Raw genomic sequence first — 24368 nt, forward strand, 5'->3', positions numbered from 1 at the left:
TGATGAAATATTGATGGACAATGGGTGTCAATTCACGCCTATGCAATTTTCTGAGTTTATGAAGTTTTGGGGAATTAAACGCACCAAAAATTTGTTATATTATTCAAGGAGTAGGGGTTTTGTTGAGAAGTTGAATAGAGTTATCAAAGATAATATACAGTTGGCTAAAGTCAATTAATTAAACCATTATTTGGAGTTGAGGAAATGAGAGTGGGCTGAACACACTTCACTCAATGCGGACACAGGTGTGTCACCCTTTGTATTATTGAGAGGAAGCGTTCCTGCACCAGGTAGATGGTGTAAATAGATAAATAGTGTGAGCTCAGGACAAATATGTGGGCAAGCAAGGAAGGGTGTCTATGGTAGCAGTAGGAGATTATATGGGAATATAGATTTCAAGAATTGTGTCCAAGGGAGAGTCCAAGTTCTCAGCACCTAAGAAGGTGTTGGATGTGAGAAAGGGTGTGGTGAAATGGGAATATGGCAAATTGTGAAACACAGACTGAGTTGCCATAGTTCATGAGATGAATGAGGAAACATTTGCAATGGAAGCAGAAGGTGTGAAAGGAGAACGAGTGTGAAGAGTAAGGAAGAAATTAAAGGATGCCTGTAACGCAAAGTATCCACAAGAAGAAGGATTTTACCAAACAAATTGCAATATTTTATTCTGAGTTAGGATGATCAGTCAGTTGTTCTTTATTCTATTAAATTGCAATATGTTTTCACTTTTTGCTGAAAATTGGATTTGTATTACGTTATTTTCTGTTTATGTTATTGGAACATTTATTTAAATTTTTTGTTATACGGGGAGGATGTGTTGGGTTTTTATGAAGATTTTTTTCATGTTAAGTTATAAGGGGAGAGATGTGTTGGGTCTTACATCCTAGTGTTATGGAATTTTGGAGTCTCCATGTTAAAGAGATGTTGGCGGAGAGAGGTGGTCAGTGGAAGGAGGAGCGTTGGAGGTGGAGGCTGTTACATATAGTCCTGCTGCAAATTCAATCTTAAATACAGATTACCATTTAAAGAAAACAACATCTTTGCATGCAGCTTTACTGATAAAACCATATATTTGTAAAGATTTCTGAAAATTTAGTTTCAGCAAATAATTATTGTTTGCATATCCCCAAGTAAAGCGGATTCATTTATTTTGATCCTATTAAAGCCTTTGTTTTTCTCACACTTCCGAAAAATTATTCCTTAAATCTTTAGTAACTGCTGATATATTTTTAAAGATTAATAAAGTTCAATTAAACAAATTTCAACTTTGTTGCATGTTTGAAAAACCCTGGTCTTCTACAGCCTTATCACACTCCTTGTACCTCAGCAAGACTGTCTGACAGTTTACCTTAAAAATGCTCTAACTTGATGGTATGAAAAAGAAAAGTTAACACCACATGTTCATGTTAAAAGAATAAGCAGCAATTTGTCAAAAGACATAGCCTAACATTTAACCTTTGTCTTTAAAGAAATAATTATTGCTCATTCTCCTTTTGAACTCCAGCAGGGTTATTTTGGGGGGTGCTGCAGCACCTCCACCCCCCATACTTGCAGCATCATAGTTTTGCTGTCTGGGCTACATGTTCAATGTGCCCACACAGAAATGTTGTTTGTTTTTCAAAAATAAACTCACAAAACTGGAGTTTGTTCACGAAAATCAAAAACAATTGCCCTCAACATGCTAGGAATTTTCTCTCTGTTTAAGGAGGTCATTTATTTATTTTACCTTCAGGTATTCCCTGGTGGTCCCAATCAGGAAACAAATTATAGCAGGGTCCGTCTTCAATAGGCAGACACTCTGAGGTACTTTAACTGGTGTTCAATGTGTGTCGAGCCTCAAGGCGAAGGTTTCCATTTGTGAAACCAGCAAAGCCTTAGCTAGTGGAAACAAGATGGTTCCCTCTCCTCTGTAGAGAGCAGGGGAACTACAAGTTTTGCAGGCAGGATACTCCACCACATTTTTGCCCTGTCTGCCAAACTCTGAATAAAGTCCCATATCCTGGAATGATCAATCACACAGTGCAATCGGGGACTGTTGCTACTGTTTTCAGTATCACATGAGTAGGACATGTCTGCCTCTAGATGTCCGCTCTTTGTGCTTCATTTCTGCAGTCATTTCAAAGAAGGCAATCCCTTCTCAGACCTGGCTACTACACCCACTACTCATTGTGCTCCTTGTTTTGGTCTTACTGCTGACCATATGTCCTTTCATAAAAGACTGAAGGCCTGGCTCTTTCATCGCAAAATATGATAACCACTGTCATTTGCAGCTTTCTGCTGGTCCTCTGGGGCCCCAGAACTTTTAGGCCCTTTAGAAAATCACCAAGAGATTAAAAGATACATGTTGACATGGACTGCATGGTCAATCCAAAAGAATATGTATAATGTTGGACATCAACAAATTGATTGATGTGATATTTGTAAAGATTCCTTATTTTAAAATATCACAAGAATTCCCCTGGAAATGCACATAGAAATCTAGGCAAATTGTTAATTGATATTGTGAGAACTATGAATCAGGATTGATGCAGAACTTGTGCTAGACCTCTTAACTAATTGACTCAGCAGTGGACCTTGCGTTAAAAGGTGGGAACTGGATGTTACAGATCAAATCCACTTTTAGTCAAACTTTACAGTGAGTGAGGGTCCATTAGGTAGAATCATTCAAAGTAAAGTTCCAAAAATCACAGATCAGAATCTTTCTCCTTAAACACTCTGTTCCCAGCTTAGATTTGCCTTCTTATATCTTGGAACACACACCAGACATTACCATAACGGCCCCTACCCCTCGTTCTTAGTACCTGACAACTAGCACCTACATGAGTAGTCACCTGGCTTAGCACCACCAAATTTTCTACCTTCTTCTGCATAAGAGTCAACCGGTAGCAGGCGCCAAATTTGGCACACCACGTCACAGCTCCCAATAATGAGTGGTCACCACAAATATGTGGAGTAGGTTGAATATTCAATTAGGCATTCAGTAGGATGTGGTGCAAATACTGGTGGCATGAACAAAGGACCAGGGGTATCCAACAATGTCATGGTAGCTGGCAGGCTGGGGAGGAGAAGACTTGTAGTGACCACTCAATATTGGGAGCTGTGACCTGGTCTGCCAAATTAGGCACCTGCTACCGGTTGTCTCTTACGTACCCTTTTGTCCTGATGAAGACCCGCAAATGGAGGTTTTAAGTTATCCTCTACATGTTCAGTCCGGTCGAAACGTCAAGACCCTTGACCCTAGGGCCTGTATTACATTGTAGCGTCCCTCCTCAAAATTAAATGATGCATTCTGAACATTCCGGCACCATTCTGCTAAATGGACATTGAAGAATAAAACAAAATTGACAGGCCCATTCACACTGGTTTACTGACCTCAACATCGTCTCAGCTAGTGTCTACTGAAAAATTATGATATTGTGTTCTTTAATTTTTTTCTTTTGGATTTCCCCTTCTCTCACTCACCTCACACATGAGCACTTTTTTTGCACTATTTCCTAGAGTGACCATCTATTGATATATGGTCATATGTAGCAATAACTTTGCTATTTGCATAACAAGAGAATATAGATAAGGTTTGGTCTTTAAAATACTGAAGTTGGTTCTTTTTCTCTAGTGCATCTTGAAGAGTATTTGGTGTGCAACAAATATGTGCAAACCTTTTGAGTGACTTAGCTAATTAACTTTAAGAGTCACAACCTCTTTGGCCTGTCCAAGGAGGGATGTTATGACCACTTCTGGTTCTGACTATGTTCTTTTCCTCAGCAGCAAATCAGGTCCAGCAGGATTTCATGGAAAAGATGTGCGGCCTCATAGGGCTCTATTCGACTACAATCTGCAGGCTTGCTCTGCTGGAAGAATTTAAGCTCCAAAAAAGTGACTAAGTTAAAGGTAGAAAACTCCACCAGATGCAAGTGCAAAAGGTATCCAGCTGGTGAGGGACCTTCTCTGGATATGAAATTTTATTTTTTCCTGCTCTGCGCTGTCCTGCCAAAAGTCAAATGGCCTTACTGAAACCTTGTACAGCGGCTATCTAGAGCCTGCTTCGGCCATAGCCTGCTTGCCCCACTAAGAGATTTTAACTTCTATTCTAGAGACTAAGTCTGAAGGTAGAACTTTTCACCAGGACGAACCTGGTCCCCATAACTGACTTGTGCTCCATCATTTTTAACTGTGGCCTGATTGAGTGTGACCAGATAGCCATGGTTGGTGCCTAATGCTTTTTGAAGCTATTTTGAACCTTACAATTTAAAAATTCATAACTGTGGTTCAACTTATTAGATTTTTTCTGCTATCGCTAAATTTATTAAAATGTACAATCTTTTTACATTCGATTTTTCATGTGTTGTATGTTTACTTTATTTCTGCTACCAAAGGGATAAGCACAATTTTATTTAGTGACTTTTGTGGAATACACGGACATGGACTGTGATTATTTTTTGGAGGTGGGTGAGGTCCAATTTATTACAGCCAGTCAGTGTAAGTGTCATCATTTTGGCATCTTCATATGTTGTTTTGATTGCTTCTTTTTCAGGCTCTTACAGTGTACCACTCTTGTCTCTTGGTGACTCTACCCCTTCATTTTAATAAAAATGTCAAAGTGTACTTAGAATGGTAGCATTAATCAACATTGTTTCTCTGTGAAATACAGTCAGTGAGATTGTGAAATTATGATATAAAGCAGACAGGGATATTTTGCTAGCTGGTCTGTTTCTTTTGAGTTGATTGGGTGATTGCAAACAATCTTACTGCCCAGATGTTATTGAGTGTTAACAGCTGTTAATTACTGTTTCCCTCATTGCACTCCCACTAACATTGACTAGGGTCCACAACTGACAGGCAGGTAACTAACAGCAGTTAAAAATAAGGGGAAACCCATTGGTTAGCAATCACTAACAGTAAAATTAGGACTTTTGACTCCTCACACCTCCACATTTATTGCAACAGATTCCAGGCAGGCGTATGCCTTCTGGTGCCTCCTCATAGGGTAACAGTTCAATATTACAAACTGAATACATTCACATGGCACGTAATGTTATTTCACAAAAAATGGTTGGTGCTCTCAAAATAATACACCACCACTTTTTTATGGTTTTCATAGGGTGACAAAGATGAAACTTAAGTTAGGTGAACCTTACACAGTTTTAATCCAGGCATTTCCATAGCAGTATCAAGAAGCTCTGCTTCCGATTCTCCACCGCACTAAATGATTGAAGGGAACTGTGCTAGATTTAACATGCTCCCCCTGCAAGGGATCCAAACGGCACGAAAGCCCATGCCAACTTTACAAGCTAACTCTTGGTGGGGCTAGTATCAGCAATGTGATTCAATGAACATTCTTTTCTCATGGCAAGTATAAATTCTAGCAATCTCTTCATCCCCTATTATTTTCTAGTTATCTGGTTTCGGAGAATGAAAATACCAAGCTAAAATTATTCTCTCCCACTTCTTCAGTTGTATAGTTGCTTTCCACCACACCAAATGTAACCGCCTTTTAATGTCATGTGGGTTTACCTTAAAAGATACTCTTTTGGTCTCAATAATAACTCCTCTAATGTACACCCTGTAATCTCGGCCTCTCAGAGTCTTGGTAGAAGGAACAGGTGTGGCCGTCCACCAATACTTGGATGACATAAATATTTAACTCAAGATATTTGATGCTCTTGCTGTGATAATTCTGAAGCACTGCTTATCTATGTGTTGTATATATGTGTATGCTTCAGAACTGAAGACCTAACTTTAAAATCAAAATCTGAAAACTGAGGAATTTTGCTGAATCCAAGCCTGACCATTTCAACACAAATCTAAAAGGTTCCAGTTAAAGCCAGAGCTGTTCTAAACTTTTTTACCCACAAATGACAGTTGATTCGTGATTCAGGCATTATCAGATCTAGTACCCTTTATAGCCATCCTCCATTCTGCTTCTATGATGATCTAAGGCAGTTCTCCGAGATTTACATTGGTTATTTTTGGCAGCCACAATAACATTCGAGATGATCTGCATTGTCTACAAAGCTTTACATTTGCACCATCTTTGCTACCTTCATAGGGCACTCAAGATTGCTGGAACTACCAGAAAATTGAAAAACATGCATAACTTAACACTTGAAACAACAAAAGATGCTAGACTATCATTGTTAGGAGTGGCACCAGTAATATTGAACTCCCCTACCACTTACTTGAGATATACAGAATCCTTAATCTACCTCTTTATACTACATCCAAAGTAGCATATTTGTACTCTTATAACACTTCTTTATCACGCTTAACGTTCAGTGTACGATACACCTCAAATTTCTTCACCTCCTGCTCAATTGACTAGAGTGCCCTTTGTATCTATCTTTCTGAGGGATTCCTGGCTTATACATATCAGTCACATTGCTTGTTAAACTCTTTCTCCGTAAAATCCCATACTTTATGTTGTTTAAATGTACATCATTCTGATACTGTGTGGTTCCATGGTTCATGGATATTCATAGCGTATTGTTCTTAATTATGTTCCCTGTATTATGACATCCATCATGTTGTTGAAGTTTACAGCATGCACATACCATATGGTTCAGTGCACTATATATGAATGTAAAATAAAATAAATTCAAGCGTAAACAAAAATAAATACAAAGCCATGACTGAATGTTGAGGTACAACAAGGCAGTCTGTAGTCTGAGTCACTATTTTGCTGAGTTTGATTCAGTTTCAGCTACAAGACAAGGGTTTATTATCTCCTAAATGTATATGATGCCTCTAGGATAGAGTGGCAGGTAGGTTCTGTTGGAGAGAAGTAATAATCTTGATGCAAGAGGTCACTGATCTCCCTCAGTGCAAGAAGGTTTCACTAAGAATACCCCTGCTTGCCTCTGGAAGTAAATCCTAAGGGACAAAGCAATCCCCAGAGAAAATGTGGAGGAGACATACAAATTAAGCAAATAGAGGGATATATACCTTTTACCACAATAATTGTGAACTCTTGTGTGTTAATATTGCCATTCAGTATTGGAGATAAAAACAACCAATTAAATGATGATAATGGAATGCCACCAAGAGGTTTTCATAATGGTCACAAAGCAAAGTTGAAGCATCTCTTGATTGTTGTGGTCTTTGGGCATAACACGCAATAAAACAATTATGCTGCCTATGTTTTTGTGTGCAGCACGTATGACCCAGCATCTTCTGCTGGGTGGCTTATTTTGTGCTTGCCATGCTTGATTTGGGGTTGGTTGGGCCCTTTCTGTATTGGATCAGAAGAGCTTATTTGACCAATGTTGAATGAAGCACTAACTATTGGAATATTACTCAATAGTGAAGGTCATTGTCTCAAACATTTTAAATAGTTAACTCTTTTATTGTCTTAATGAGTCGCCCTAAGTTGACAAGAAGTATCAAGATGTGAGCCTCAAGCTTGTTGTTTATAGGGGCTCAAGCTGTACCCCACAAAGGAGGTCCACATTGAACTGCAACTGGGCTTCAAAGGGGGTCTTACAGGACCATGCCATTCTGACCATGGCCAAGATTAATTTGTGTACAATGTAAATGAAGGTGAGTACTAATCACAGGAATTTACATGTCTAAAATGTATTAGATTGAGCAGTTTTATTTATCACTCTTAAGCCTCTTCATTGAACCAGAGGCGAAAATACTAAAGTGGAAATACTGTTTCCTTCAACTTATCAGAACAAGGTTCTGAGACCTGCATTACACCAAATTTTGATATGAACCAGATAAGCAACAAGAATAGGTTACAAGCTTACATCTCAGGAGCACCACGTTATATATTAGTGCGATCTGAGATTATAATCAACCCTGGGCGTAGGACTACGCTACGCTCGCGTAGTTTGCGCAACTACATGCTACGCAAATTGCACGTAGCACAGTGCAAAAACGCGTAGCGTAGCTGGCATTTTTTGCTTGCTCGCGGTCCTCAACGTCAAGTTGGCGACCACGAGCGAGCAAAATAACATCCCAGCGAGACTTTTTCCTTGTTCGCGATCAACAACATCAAGTTGCCGATTGCGAGCGTGGAAAATAAACCTCCCGGTGAAATTCTCAACGCGGGGAGGTCAGGTTTCTCATTGCGAGAGGACGCAAATGCTCACGACCCCTCGCGATGAGAAACTACCAGTCCGCGTTGAGAAAGCTGCCGCTTGAGTACAAATCTAATTGAGCGGCAGAAAACGACTGTGCGAGATGCGGTTTGCAATGATTGCACAGTGTGGACATGCATCCAGCACTGTGCAATCAGTGCGAACAGCATTTTGCACAGTGCACTACGCAGTTCGCGTAGCAACGCGTAGCTTGCGTAGTATGAAGTGCACTTCACGTAGCTACGCGCAGTGCTACTACACAAACTACGCTCAGGGTTAATTATAATGAGAATTTTTATATTTAAAATGTTTGCCAGAAGTACCTGCTATTGAAAGAAAACACTGGCTAACAATGTAGGTTTAAATATGGCTAACGTCTATGCAAGTCGCATTTAGAGAAAATAATGCCCCCTGTCGTGCATTTACATTTTCACAATAATAAAATAATTGCAGATATGACAGATTGGGCTAACCCTAATAGCTCTGTGGGTTGACACATAGCCGATACAGAAAGAGTTGATACCCAAAAAAATAGTTGACCAGAAAGTCGTAAAATCATGTGAATCTGATTTTAAATGACATTATTTAAACGCAAAGTACGCACACGGGGCATTAATGGGGTATTATGTGAATATTTAGTCATATAGCAATAAAGGTAAAGGGGCTTCTAGAGGGCTTGTTATCTGTGTAGGAAGGCTTCAAGATGGTGGCTACCTCTGTATGTCAAACACTTCTGGACTTTTGGTACGACTATTTTATTAATGAATTCGTAATAACAGCTTTTGATGAAGACGGTTTGGTAAAAGTCGTGTAGGGTGATTGTGATATTGGCTGTGTACCATGAAAATAACAGCTTGTGAAGGTGAAATTCTCAAAAAATCTGTGTTCACTTGAGTGAAGCTGGAATATTGCGAGACTACAATAGGTTATAGTTTTTCATTTCTCACTTTTAGAAATTATCCACATGGATATATTTCCTTAATTGCATTTTCAAACATCAGGACCGTATCACGTTTTCTCATCTTCAGCTTGGTATATTTTTGTATTTTATATCATTGCATTATTTCTCACTCAAATGCTGGCATAAAAAAAAATCAGCATGGTTTGGTACTATGTCAATCAAGACGGACGTTTGTTTTGTTTGTGATAAACTCAATATATTTTAAATAAAATCTATTAATTTAATCACTTTGGAATAAGCATGTAAGCATCAATTTCTTGACTACTAAAGAATACTGATCACCAATACAATGAACAATTCCCTTTTGGAATGTGATGCATTGAAATAATCCTGTAATGGTTAGGACTTACTGGTATGTAGTTGGGCTGACATTGATTCGACGGGGGTGACTTCCTGACTCGAACTTGCCGGCAAGCGTGACATTGTTCCCAAAGAGGCAATACCGTGGCATCTGGACACCGACAACTCCAGCCAGGACAGACCCAGAGTGAATCCCAATCCTCATCTGAAAGGAAAAACACACTCATTGGCCATCTAATCCAGAGTAAATCTTATGCTCTTGATATTGTTTAAAATGTATGAATCAGTTTATAAAGGGCAAACCTCGCTGTGAGCAACACAGCACTGAAATTGTGGGGGATGTTGAATTTTGATCCAAAATCACATGCAACAATTTGGGATTTAAATATTCATATTACACAATTACAATTGGTGATTTGCCCAGAATCACAATATTTTCAGCAGGTGCCAAGATTAAGATTCAAACCTAGGATAATCGCTTTTTAACTCAACCGCTTTGCCACTAGACAAAGGATCCAGCCTGGAGGCAGATCCCAACAGATCCTGTGGATATAATACTGGCAGTACACTTTATTGCTAAATATTTTCTATACCTCATATAAGGCTGAAAGACAAGCTCCTCTACACAATTATTCTCCTTTTCACTTAGCATCTTTTCTTATCCAGGCTCTTCTTTGATCAGCTCCCACAGTATTCTCACTTTTTTGATCCTCCACATTCATAATCCCTGGACTCTTCCTTCCTGTTACATATTAGCATCACTCACACAAACCTATTCATTTAGATTCACGGTCCCTCAGCCATGAGGTCTCCATTCCTGTTTTCTTCTCTGTGCTAAAGGGAAAAGATTACACATATTATCTTTTAGATATGTCTCTATTTCAACGTGAGAAGAGAAGAAACAGTACACGCGAACCCACGCTCATGAGCTGCCGCTAGTTGAGCCGCTCCACCCCCATCCCACAACTCCCCATGGCTTTGCGGCTTCTGGCATGACGCTGGCTTGCTGTTCCACGGATTCCCGGCCAGGGCCTCTCTACAGCCGTGGCTAGTTAAAAAAAAATAAAGGAGAAGGAGAATAAAAAAAAATATTGGCTGATGGTATGTAGCTGCTTGAGGCTGGATGTTTCTGCGCCTGGAATAGGCAACTTCGCTGTGACTGGCCGTCTTTAGAAACTTTTTTTATTCCTCTGTCCTCTTCTTTTCTCTCGCCCTTTTGGGTGCTGGCTGGCTCCTGGCATCTCTGGATTGTCCAAGTGCTGATTCTCCCTTCAAATCTGATGGTGAAAGGTTGATACTCTTCCTGCTCATCAATATGGCTAGCAGACTGGGAAGGTGGCATGGACTATATCTTAAAGGCTGACTTAGAGACCATAGCCGCTGAAAGGTCTGGAAAGCACCTTGATGGTGTTTTTATTTTTTTATTTTTTGTTTTTGCTGCAAACTTGAGGATCTACAAGGCTGTAGGGAGCATAAACCAGGTTTCACACCAAGGGTTGCCATTCAAGGGTGCTATAGTTAGAAAGGTGCCCTGGTAGTGCATAGCTGGGTGTTCTCTCCTTCTCACAACCCATCGAATTTCACCCACAGGATTAAAAAACTATCTGCCATGGGAAAGCACCTCAAGTTTTCAAGCATAATGAATATTGATGCCACTAGTCTTAAAACTAGAAGTCAGCATATGCTGCAGCAAGGGCTGAATGCAGCCAGAATCGCGTTGTGGGTCAGCATCAGTAAATAGCCCCTGAGGCTCGGAGAAAGATTTGGGGGTTTAGGGACCTGCGGTCAGGTGTAATAAGATGGCCTTGCCGCATATTTTCCAGGACCCTGTTCAAAATGAGCTTACCATATCCTTCAATGAAGGCCGGGTGCAAGGAGAGGATCACCAGCCACCATTAAAGCCAGCATCCACAGGGGGGCTAGAAGAGGAAGACATCTCTACTGAGGTACGATGCAATCCTTCCACGATTGCTGTAGGGAAGCCGGAAGAATATTAACTTTTTTCAAAACCTAAAGTGACAACATCCATCCTTCCAGAGCCTGTTACTATCGAGCAGAATAATCATTCACTAAATACAGGAGCCATTGCCCCTTCCCCAAAACATACTGCTCTCCTAAATCCAGCAGAGTGCCATAATGGGTCTGCAGTTGCGAGCTCAGCCTTCGGTAATAGATCTAAGGGTTGTTGCAACCTCACAAGTGCAAACTCAAGCCGTGAATGAAAGCAACCCCAAGATCTATCTTCCTAAATAGAGTACCTTGGATCTGCAGCCGTCACCTCAGGCCTTCCTACCAGATCCAAGCAGGATACAACTGCAGGCTACAATGGAAAGAAACTCTAGGATTCAGCTGCCTATCTTAGCACCGAATATTCAGCAGGTCTAGAAATGGGACTTAAAAACAATGCTAAATCTTATACTGGATGAAATACGAGATCTAAACACATCCCTGCAGCTTTGCCTGACGAAAATCAAGGAAGCAGTCGCAAGCTTCCCGGCTAGTATGCAGTAGGCCAAGTCTAGAATTTCGCAGCTTTTAGATTGAATGGCTATCTTGCAGCAGCAGACGGATCTAGCACGGAAAGACAAATCATTGTTGCAAAACAGTATTGATGAACTAGAAAACCATTTGTGCCACTCTAATCTATGGCTGGTTGGTGTATCAGAAGTCTGCGAAGGGGCCCAAATGATGCGATGGGTTGAGACATTTGTCAAAAATCATGTGGTACCAGAAATTTCAGGTGACTTGTCAATTACAAAAGCCCACAGGGTACTGGCTCATCCATTTCCAAACTCAAACTTGCCCAGGACGATTTTGGTCAATTTTGCTGACTATCGTATCAAGGAACAGATACTCTCCAAAGCCATCCAAAAATAAATATTTTCAACGAATTAAGTTCCATGTTGTTGAATCTTTTGTGATATGTCTGCTGAAGCTGCAAGGCGCTGAAAGAAATTTTTGAAACTCCTCTATTTATTTAAGGACCGTGGTGCGCTGCCTTCAATCGCCCAACAGTCTAAACTTAGGGTTTTAGTAAAGGGCAAATTTCATATCTTTACAAATCCCGAAGAAGCTCAAGAAATGTTGCAATCAATCTCTACCCTTGGGGTTTAAGAAAGATGGGGGAGAAGGGGGGAGAGGGAAGAGGCAGAGTGTGAGGAGAGAGGGGGAAAAGTGAGAAAAGGCTGAATTAAAGCTGGAGAGATCTACTATTATGCTTTTGCGTGGGAGATGGGGTGGGTTACTCACTCAGGGTGCTACAACATGGCACCCAGCAGGAGTGTCTATCTAGATGCTCTGATGGGGGGTTCAGAGGGGTACTGTGGGCTATTCCCTTCTGTCCAGGGGTGGGGGGTCAGTGTGGGTTGGTGGTGGGGGCACGAATATTTAAAAAGTGCAGAATCCCCTAGGCTTTGCTCTGGGTCAAATAAATACAGCTTAGGGGTGGGGGACGGGTGTCCCACAGAAATACTCGAAATGGGCCAATGATCTGGACAATGCCATGATTGCGGAAAAGGATGTGTTTAAGAATAGAAGATGTCCTGCGAAGTGGGATCATAAATGGGCAAAGTGGAATATATCCAGAGGTGAAATTTGTATCTCTCCCTCAGTTGATTTGCGCAAAAATGCTAATGACATTGATGCTCTACCTGTCTAGTATTATAATGTGCTGCGATGTAATGGGAAAATGTGTACAGCTGCCCTGCCTTTGCTATGTTGCTGCCAAGTGGTTTTGTGACCTGTTATGGTATCATCACAATTGTTTAATAAAAAGAAAAAAGAAAAAAAGGAGCAGAATCATAGTTAGTACAGTATTGTTGGAAAAAATGGAAAGCAAAAAGAGATTTATTTTTGGTCTTTTTGAAATGGGGGTTGCGGTACGCTTAATCTTGGTCAATGTAAATGGGATTACAAATAGTAAAAAATATGGGGCTTTACTTAGGTGGCTTACCTCTTTTGCACCTTAAATATTGTGGGGCAGATTTACGTTCCCTGGCGCATCCCTGCAAATCAGCAAGGATGTGCCAGGGAAGATGCGTCACGCAAGTTTGCCCTTGCGCCACCGCTGATGCGCCGCATATACAATGCGGTGCATCGTGGCGCAAGGATAAGCAGATGCGTGACGCATCTGCTGGTGTGATGTTGGCGCAGTGCTGAAGTTGTGTCGCAAGCACGACGCAACTCCAGCACTGTTCCAACCTGCCCTATCCCTAACATGGTGCGTCAGACCTTACGCCTGCTTGAAGCAGGCGTAAGGATTTGACGCACTAGCGTCGGAAAAGTGACTGCGTGAAGTCTTGCAGATTTCACTGCGTCACTTTTCCGAGCCGTTCCTGCGCCGGAACGCCCCCCCTGCGCTGGAACCCCCACATGAAACCTGACGCAGCTTTTATGTGGCGCAGGGCTTTAGAACGTGACGCATCTCCCTAGATGCGTCACGTTGCAAATGGGGCACAACATGGCGGATGGTTTACGCCGCCGCTGCGTCACAAAAGTGACGCAAAGGCAGCGCAAAATTGGCGCAAGGGCTTTGTAAATCTGCCCCTATTTCTTCAAGAAACTCACTTAAAGTTCAATTTCCCAAAATTATACATTCCGTAGAACTATGTAAGGGCATATTTTGCTTCTGCTGGCCTGGCCGTGAGGGGTGTTGCAATTTTTCTTGGGCGAGGGTCAGACTGAAACATTATACAGGACCAGAGGGACCCCATTGGTAGGTGAATATGGATCACAGCCGGGGTACTGGTTCCGTCTGTAATCGCATCAATTATGCCCCGACAGTAGACGATCCTAAATGTATTATTAAAATGAATGACCTGATGAGAGGAGTGGTAGGTCCGATAATACTTGGGGGGGGGGGTAATTATATCCAGGATTTAGCTAGGGATACCTCGAATAAAACAAAAAAACAACTTAAGCCTATAACTAAAAAGGTATTGGATATTATGATCCAAGATTATCAATTGATCGATCCTTGGGATAGAGCCCAATCGGAAATGTCACAGTATACATATTATTCCCAGAAATTCTGGTCTGCCTCACATATTGATTACTTACTTATTTCTCCTTCTCTTAATAGGGAGGAGGTTGCAAAAATATTCCTTGCCCACTATAAAAAAAACTTTATTCCACTAACTATACAGTTTCACAAGAAGCCATACAGCAGTAATTTTCGGATATCAATTTACTGGAAATGTTAATTAATCAGGCTGAGGAATTAGTGGCCAATATCACAGCACTAGAAATTCATCAAATGATTGCTGCAATGCCATCAGGAAGGACCTGCTGGAACAATGGCTTTCCAATTGAGCTTAATAAAGTCTTTCAGGAAGATTTAATATTGTTTCTAGTGGAGCTCTTTAATGCAGTGAAAAATAGTGAAGAGGTCCCCCAATTATTACAGGAATCAATTATTGTTAGTTTTGTTAAAAAGGAAAGAATCCTGTGACGTCAACTTATATAGACCTATCAGTCTCCTAAATTCTGATGATAAAATCTTAATGAAAGTCTGGGCCAACAGAATCACGCCTGTCGCCCAGAAAATTATTCATAAAGACCAGACTGGCTTTCTGCCAGAAAAAGAAAATGTCTGCTAATACCACTTTTTTAATACATGCTATTGATTTTTTTAATACTAATCAGATACCTGCATCTATAATGATGGTCGATGCTGAAAAAGCATTCAACCTTGTTAACAGGGATACCCTTTTTTTTTTAGCTCTTAAAATGGTTGGATTTCCCAGTGTAATTATTAATATACTATTTAATATATACCAGTGTGCACAGGCCCGAATTTTCTTGAACTCTAGCATGCTCAGAATTATAGATGTAAATCGGAGAACTCATCAGGGCAGTCCCTTATTGCCCGTACTATTTACCTTTTTCAGCGAACCATTGGCAGCCAGGATAAGGACTAATCAGGGAATTAAAGCCCCAATGGAAGGTATGGTCAGGCTCAAAATATTTGCTGATGATATAATTTTGTATCTCAGGCCTGATTAATTAAATTTAAGTACCGTTTTGGGTGAGTTGGAGCAGTTTCTATCCATTGGATGCTACAAAATGTATCATATTAAAACAGAAACCCTAATGTTCAACACCTCAGGTGATAATCTCCCTGATAGGCTACATTGCTCAGTGGTCTCGATCAATCCTTTTTGATATCTAGGCGTTTACGTAACTAATTACTATGCTGAACTCTATAAATTGAATTATGAGGTTACCTAAAATAAAATCAGGGATCTACTTGATAGATGGTCTCTTCTCCCTTTTCCTCTAAAAGAATGTAAATTTTGCCTATATTAGTTTTTTTATTTATGAATGTGCCGATAAAAATCAACTCAGACTTCTTCAAAAAGCTGGATATTCTTTTTCGACAGTTTATCTGGAACAAACAGGCACCCAGAGTTAAATATCCAGTTCTAAAACTGGGGATAAATCAGGGCGGGTTGCCATTGCCTCAGATACGTGCATACTATGAAGTTTTTCTTCTTTATTTTTTTGGTTTGTATGTTGGATTCGAGAGCATTGTTAGATGACTTTTTTATTTGGAGAATGGTAAAGGAAGCAGGATCACAGCTTCCGGTCTTCAAAAAAACGGCCAAACTCCCTAAAAGAACAAGGCATAAGACATTACAAGACCTCCGTATTAGACTACAAGATTTTTATGTCAGAGGCTGGGTATGAATATCTGCTGTAAAGGAATGTAAAGTTTTAGGTTTACATATCCAGTCCATTCATTGAAGGTTTTTGAGCATTAATGGCTTCAGAGAGCTGGGCCATTTTCTTCTGGGAGGAAGGTGTTTCACCTGGCAGGAAATTCTATCTAGGTGTGGGGATCATAGTAAGCCTTTTTTCTTTCAATTTATAAAAGACCCTTCTTTCTCAGATAGAAGGTAGTCTGTGTGCAGGTTTTATGTCAAAGCCCTAAACTGTCCAGTAAAGCAACATTTATTCAGACATGTTTTTCAAAAGCTAATCCAGGGAGCACGATGGACTATGCCTCCTTTTAGGCAGAGAGCAACCTTTTTATTTATCCCTAATATGCAGGGAACAATAAAAACATGGGGTGACAGACAATTCAATAGGTATGCCATGTAGGTGGAATGGCACAAATTGACTCAAACATGAAACATATTTGCAAAAGTCTAAACTGTTCCTCATGTTACTGTGCAACAAAAACCCGCTTAATTTGTGCTTATGCTAAATATATACAATTCACAAAAGAAAAGTGCAAGTTTTGCAACTCATGCAAAAGTAACTTGGAACGGGTATGCAAGAGAAGGACATCAGTTGAAGGCTGACAAGGGAGTGTGCAAAGAGTGTGAAAGGGAAGATGTAGTAAATAATAAGTCATCCACAGCTTTCTTATTGTAAGGTTGTTTATTCAAGTACAGAGAGGACACAAGAACGGACTCTCCACAGCAGAAGCCAACCGCAACTGCCGTGGAAGAGAACCTAGAATCATAAGGCAACAGAGAACATAGGGAAAGGAACATTCTACTAGCATTGACAATACTCAGCATGTACTACACCTCTTCTTTCTTTCTAATGGGAAAAAAACCACAAATTAACGTACAAAATCTTGCAAATAAGCTGGAGCCCTTCGAAACCGTGGAACACGATTTGGAGCCAAAGGCAATGGTAGTGAAATGGAGTCAGGAACCGATTGAACACCAGATGTGCACGAATATCCCCACCCACCAACCACATTGGGAGGCAGAAACCCCAGAGTTAGGCTCAGGTGGCAATGACGCCAAGAGATAACCACTGTTCTCTTCCAAGGGAGAAGATTCACTACAGCTGGGAGTTGGTACACCTCTTTTATGAAGAGCCACTCGTCTGAAATTCCAACACTCCCCATTATTGAGGATAACACAATGATCCAGAACTTTTTTGACAGTAAAAGGACCCTTAAACTTAGATAGCCCTTTGGCAATTCTACCACTCTTGACCTAACAAGGAAAGGACGAAGAGGAGAAGTAGGAGGCAAGGTTGAAGGATTCTTTTGCAAGGACACCACACGCTTCATCCAAGCTGGTACTAGTTTAGAACCTGGGACTCGCCCTCTCATAATCTGGAAAGGTGACAGCTGCCCCTCCACTAACGGCGTAGTACGATATGCCCACAACATTTCATCAACCATCTTCCTTACAATAGAACCATCGGAAGAAGCCATTTGTATAATGCCCTTCACCACCCTATTGGCCCTTTCACAGATCCCATTACCTTGTGGGTTGTACAAGGAAGTGCGATGATGAGTAACTCCACAACTCTTAAGAAAGGACTGCATCTCAGAGGAGGTAAGTTGAGTACCATTGTCCGTGATGATGACCGAAGGAAGACCCTCAGCCTTAAACAAGTTACCCAAAAATCTAATAGTTATTTCAGTAGTAATGTTGTTGGTGAAATCCACAACAAGCCATTTTTAATAAATGTCAACAACCACTATAGCAAACCTATCCTTCTCATGTAGTTCCCCCATGGGCCCAATGAAATCCAAACAAATACTGTGCCATGGTGAACCAGGGTTTTGTATATGGCTCTTTGAGGTGCTGGGACCCACCTTAAGCCTCTTTTCCCCCTCCCTACAGATAGAACAGTTCTCCACCCAGTCCACCACTTGGGAGTCCATACCCGGCCACCAAAAATGGTCTTTCAACCGACGTTGAGTGAGAGTTTGACACAAATGGCCCTCATGTGCCAGAGCCAAAAGTTTTCGCCTCAAACCACAAGGAGGTATAAACCTTTCCCCTTTAACAATAAGATAATCATTAATAAGGGAAAGGTCCTCCAAAACTTTAAGAAAAGGACGCACAGAAACTGAAACTGCACTCTCTCTCTGGAGCGTAGTGAGATAAGCTTAATAACCTCTAGTTACGTAGCATCAGCAGACATTTCACACTACCAATCACTTGCTTGAAAAACTCCCTCCCCCACAAACACAGCATCCTCAACAGAAGCAACAGCAATGTCATCCCCAGACGAAGACGGACCTGCCACTGTGCGCCAATCCAAGGACAACCTTGAAAGGCAATCAGCTTAGGTGTTTCTCCAGCCCTGAATGTACTGGACAGTGTACTGGAATTCTTGGAGCTTTGAAGCAAGCCTAGCTAGTCTAGCAGAGCCTTTGCCCGTCCCCCCCGGAGAGAGAACTTTAATGAGAGGTTTATGGTCGGTTTTAAGCACAAATTTCATGCCCCACAGATAAGTCCTAAAATGCTCTACAGCCCAAGAAGCGGCCAGAGCCTCCCTTTCAATAACCGAATAGTTCTTCTCGGCTTCAGTTAAGGTCCTCGAGGCAAAAGCGACAGTACGCTCAGACTGACCAGAGATTTGTGAAAGCATAGCCCCTAGACCAGTGTCACTGGCATCCACTGTTACCACAGAACTCTTTTTTATATCAAACGGGGTAAGAACCTTTGCCTCACAGATCTCTTTTTTGATAGCCTCAAAAGACTCCTGCAGCTGAGTAGACCATACAAAGCTAACACCCCTCTTCAAAAGTGACCTCATGCAGGAAGTCTTGTCAGAAAAATTTCTCACGAATTTAGAGTAATATTCAATAAGCCCCATAAAGGACCGCAACTGGTCCTTGTCTTGAGGTTGAGGAGCAGAATGAATAGCACGACACAAGTCTTCTTTCGGACTTACACCATCTGCACTGATAGTGTAACCTAAGTAGTCTATTTGGTCCGACAAGAACTTACATTTATCCTTGCGTAATGTCAGTCCAGCCGCTGAAAGTCTGTCTAACACAACTTTCAGAGTGACATTATGTTGTTCCACCGATTGCCCATAGACCAATATGTCATCCTGAAAATAGACAGTATTGCCAACACCCTCAAAAAGATCAGACACCATCCTTTGAAACACACTGGCCGCCGAATTGAGCCCAAATGGCAAGCGAGTAAACTGGAAAGTGCCGAAAGGCGTGATAAAAGCAGTTAAGTGCTTTGAATCTTTATGAAGGTTAATTTGGTGGTAGGCACTTCTGAGATCCAGCTTAGAAAACACTTTAGCGCCATGCAGTGTAGTGACCAACTCGGATATGTTAGGAAGGGGAAAAGTGTCCGCAACCACACAATCATTCAAGGACCTCAAATCTACACAGAAACAGAGCTTGCCGTCCGATTTTTTCGTGACGACAATGGGAGAAACCCATGGTGAAGCTTCTACGGATTCAATGACTCCAGAAGCAAACATGTCATCAATCATATTCTTAACTTCTTGCCTGACCACTATTGGGATGCGCCTGACCTTGTGCTGTATTGGAACAGAATATTCCTTGAGGACAATTCGATGAGAATATCCTCTAAGTTGACCTAAACCCTCTCTAAATACAGAGCTAGCATCACCCAAAACTTTTCCCAACCCACTATCCTCGACTATCATCACTTGTGGGGAAGCACGAGGATTAACAATAATTCCCAAATCGTACTGATGAACCCAACCCAGTATTGCTGGGCCCGACTTGGAAACATAAACTTTGCCCTGTATGTTCCTATGTGAGAAGACAATATTCGCAGGAAAGTACCCTAAGATATCAATAGTCTCCCCTTGATAACCCCCCGGAGAGAAATCTTTAGGTAACAGAATTTTGGTACCCCACTTGTTCACCACGAGCTCATGTGGGATAATAGTGTATCTTGAACCTGTATCGACCATTAAGTACATTTCTTTACAGTGTATGATGAAAAGCGCCTTAGGCCTAACTTTGCGCTTCTCAACTGACATAGTAGAATCACCATCTATGACTAAGATCTTGTCACCATCGTCATCAAACAATGCATAATCTTCCACAGTAGCAACAGAAGGACGAGATTTGCTGCGGCAAACTCTCGCATAATGGCCCATGCGACCACATTTTAAGCATTCTTGTTTGGCTGCAAAGCAAAATTTTGAGTCAGAAGAATGAACAGTGCTGCCACATCTGTTACACAAACGAGATAAAGGCAACTTTTGTGTGGTGAGGGGTTTGGGAGTAGGAACTTTTTTTGTAAACCTCTTGTTTTTTACTGCAGCTACGTCGACCTGTTCACCGAAGGTATTGGTTTGCTCTGAAAACTCTTGAACAGAGATTTCATTGACATCGCTGGAACTCTTTTGTTCTAGTTCTTTCATGCACCCCTGTGATTCTTCTACAATTTTAGCTAATTCTATGGCCGTTGGTAAATTGGGATTTTTCGCTGCCCAAAGACACTCTTGAATTTTCTTGTTATTGCACTGCACAATAAGTTGGTCCCTTATGAGTTCATCCGTCATACCGCCAAATTTGCATTTCACAGACATTTCTCTCAGTCTTGACACAAAGTCATCAATTGATTCCCCCACTTTTTGACTTTTGGTGTAGAACCTGTATCTATTCATAACTAAGTTCTCCTCCTTCGCATACCTGACCTCTAAGCGACAAATAGCTTCTTTGTACTCGTCTGGAACAGGTTGCCCATTTGCCTGCAAAGCTTGTGGTAGATAGCGAAAAATGCGTTGACCTTCTTTGCCCAAGGAGCCTAATAAAAGTGCTTTTTTCCTCTTAGCGGAATAATCTTGTGCATCCAAAGCGTCTAGGTAATTCTCGAACATCGGAAACCAATCATCCCAAGAGATGCTTGGTTGTCCGGGAATGGCAAGAAAACTTGGAGGAAGAACAATGGATGGATTTTCATTCGTCATAGTGGCTCGAAATGCAAGCAAAACAAGAGAAAAAACTGAAAGTAAAGCACTATGTGTGAGAATTACTAAGAATCAAAAGGAATGCACAAAGAAACAAATAATTTCCAGAGTCCACTGAGCACTGAAAAGTGTTCTTATCTTCTCCCCACCAGTAAGAAAACGAACCAGCAGTACAGCATGGGCAAAACGACAGTACCTGTATAACACCAACACGCCCTGAAGACCAGTAGAGTCGAATACCTTACGAAACAAAACACGGAGGCGTGTGCATCGCCGCTGAAGAGTCGAATACTTTACGGAGTAACACACGAAGGCGTGTGCATCGCCGCTGAAAGCACTATGCTGCGCAGGTCCGGAAGATCACGGAGCACCATAGCTGAGCAGGCGTTGTCTTGGTAACCGCATAAACCAAAGATGGCCGCCACGTAGATGACGTGCTGACGTAGAAGCGTATGCGAGACGCTCAACGTAAAACACACACAGAGAGTTCTCACTGTGTCGCAATGCCACAGGATTCTCACCACGAGAGGTGAGAGTTTGATTTGCTCAAACACTCCGTCCATCATCCCCTTTGGTATCGCGTTGTTCGCCCTAAGTTGGTAGGGTATGCCCAGACGTGGGTCCCTTGCTCACTTTGCCACTGGATTCAAGATAACCTGGCTGATGAGGGTTATGAACCCGAAACCGGTCCCAGGATGCTTGTTTTCAGTCCAGGGAAGACATGGCTTGGCAGTTCGGGCTGGACTATTCCCATGAGGCACAGGGTCAGACTGATTTGCATACCGCAATGTCTAAACTGGGGTGGTGGAGTGAGCTAAAGAATGATGATGGATTAAACCCAGATCAGTTGACTGGGGGTGAGTGTTTGATTTGCTCAATCGCTCCGTCCATCATCCCCTTTGGTATCGCTTTGTTATCGCTTTGTTCGCCCTAAATTGGCAGGGTATGCCCAGATGTGGGTCCCTTACTCACTTTGCCACTGGATTCAAGATAGCCTGGCGGATGAGGGTTATGAACCCGAAACCGGTCCCAGGATGCTTGTTTCCGGTCCAGGGAATGAATGGCTTGGCAGTTCGGGCTGGACTGTTCCCATGAGGCACAGGGTCAGACTGATTTGCTTATGGCCATGTCTGAACTGGGGTGGTGGGGTGAGCTAAAGAATGATGATGGATTAAACCCAGATCAGTTGACTGGATGTGAGTGTTTGATTTGCTCAAACGCTCCGTCCATCATCCCCTTTGGTATCGCGTCATAGATGGTGCTGCAGTAGAGTAGAGTAGAGTGGACTGGTGTAGAGTGCATTGGCGTAGAGTATTGCAGAGAGTAATGGTGTAGAGAGCAGCAGCATATAGTGCAGCAGCATAGAATTCAGTGGCACACATTGCAGCATCATAAAATGCAGTGGTGCAAAGTGGAGTTTTGCAGAATAGAGCTTCATAGAGTTCAGTGGCGTAGGGTTCAGTGGCACAGAGTACAGTGGCGTAGAGTGCAGTGGTGTAGAGTGTCAGAGAGTGCAGTGGTTTGGAGTGGCATGAAGTGCAATGGTGTAGAGTGGAGTCATGCAGAGTGCAGTGATGTAGAGTGCAGTGATGCAGAGTAGAGTGGCATAGAGTGCATTTGCATAGAGTGCAGTAGTGCAGAGTAGAGTGACATGGAGTTCAGTGGTGGAACGTGCAGAGTAGAACATTACAGAGTGCAGTGGTGTAGAGTGTCATAGAGAGCAGTACTGTAGACTAAAGTGGTGCAGAACAGAGCAGAGAGGCGTCAAGTGCAGTGGTTTAGAGTAGAGTGGTGCAGAGTGTAGTGCATAGAGTTGAGTGGAGTAGAATGGCATAGAGTGCATTGGTGTAGAGGGAAGTGGAGTAGACTAAAGTGGTGTAGAGTGTAGTGTTGTAGAGTAACCCTGGGTGCAATGGGCGTAGTGGGGATACGTGGAGCATCGCGTAGTGTGGCCAAATCTACGCACACTTGCGCACTCCACGTAGCCCCACTACACGCCGCCCGCCTCCCGCCCGCCCTCCCATGCATGCGCATTTGTGAGGAAGAAGTTGCGGTTGCACAAGGAAGAGGGAGCCCTGGGACGCCGCACCTCAGGTAAGGAATTTTCATACTTTAAAATAGTTAAAATTATTTTTAAATGAGGGCGGGCGGGAGGCGGGAGGCGGGTGGCGGGCAGCTCTGCTCCGCTGCGCCGTGTGCGTAGTGCTGCCTGCTACGCCTACTTCGTGGACCACGAAGCAGGCAGCACTGCATACACTCCGTGGGCGGAGCGGAGCCCTCCGCCCACCCTTAGTGTAGAGTGTAGTGGTGCAGAGTAGATTAGACTCGCATATAGTGGATTTGCAAAGAGTGCAGGGGCATTAAGTTGAGTGTTGCAGAGTAAAGTGCATTGGCATAGAGTGTATTGGCATAAGGCCTAGTTGCGTAGAGTGCAGTGTTGCAGAGTGGCGTAGAGTGGAGTGGCGTAGAGTGGAGTGGGCTTGAGTAAATTAAAGTGGCCTAAACTGGAGTGGTGTAGAGTGAAGTGGTGAAGAGTGCACTGGTGTAGACTGGAGTGGTGCAGAGTGGGGGAGAGTACAGTGGTGTGGAGTGCAGTGGTTTGGAGTGGTGCAGAGTAGAGTGCAGTTGGGTAAAGTGGTGCTGAGTAGAGTGGAGTGGCGTAGAATGGAGTATGTATGTTGTGGTAGCACTGCACTACACACAACACATTTTCAATTGAAATGACCATTATATTTGCACAGGCATACAGTTTTACTAATAAAACTATACAGGGCACAAACCATAATGTGTGGAAATTGCATCACCTATTGATTTGTTTTGATTGCTTTAAAGTATATGTTTCTAACAAACTTCAAAATTAACAAAATATGTGCTTCATTTGTGCGTTCCTAATTCTGATATATTCTGAAATACTTGCACAGTTCATTTAAATGTTGTTGTTTGCTAGAAAAAAAACCTTTCCTACCCCCAGTGTCCAGCAAGATTGTCATGTAAATCCTCTCACTGTGAAGTCAGTTAAATAAAAGTAAACACCAAGCTCCCTCAAAAGATAGAGCCTGACATTTGACCTTTGTCTTTCAATGCACAGCAAATTTGACACTATAAGAATAAGATTTACAGGCCTATTTACAGCAAGTACACTCATGTAAGAATACAAAGGGTGTGGGGTGAAAAGGCTTTACTCCTTGGGAGGTAAAAACTCTCCCTGGAAAGCCTAAAACAATTAAGGCTAGTAAATTGAAAGCCAGAAAATGTAAGTTACAAACCACCAAGCCAAAGGTAAGCAATGGGCAGAATGCATTCCAAGGGAAGCTTCCTGAAAGTCCCCAAGTTGTCTTTAGCAAACCAGACAGCTG

General features: G+C 42.1%; 1 protein-coding gene across 1 annotated transcript in view; it reads right to left on the reverse strand.

Annotated features, from left to right (window-relative positions):
- Positions 1-24368, reverse strand: part of GUCY1A2 (guanylate cyclase 1 soluble subunit alpha 2) — a 1089165-nt gene that overhangs the window by 52903 nt on the left and 1011894 nt on the right. The window contains exon 7 of the mRNA XM_085621484.1: positions 9390-9544. Coding sequence (XP_085477610.1) covers positions 9390-9544 — 155 coding nt within the window. The remainder of the gene's footprint in view (positions 1-9389; positions 9545-24368) is intronic.

The sequence above is a fragment of the Triturus cristatus genome, chromosome 8 (assembly GCF_964204655.1).
Source record: "Triturus cristatus chromosome 8, aTriCri1.1, whole genome shotgun sequence".
NCBI classification, from domain to species: Eukaryota; Metazoa; Chordata; class Amphibia; order Caudata; family Salamandridae; genus Triturus; species Triturus cristatus.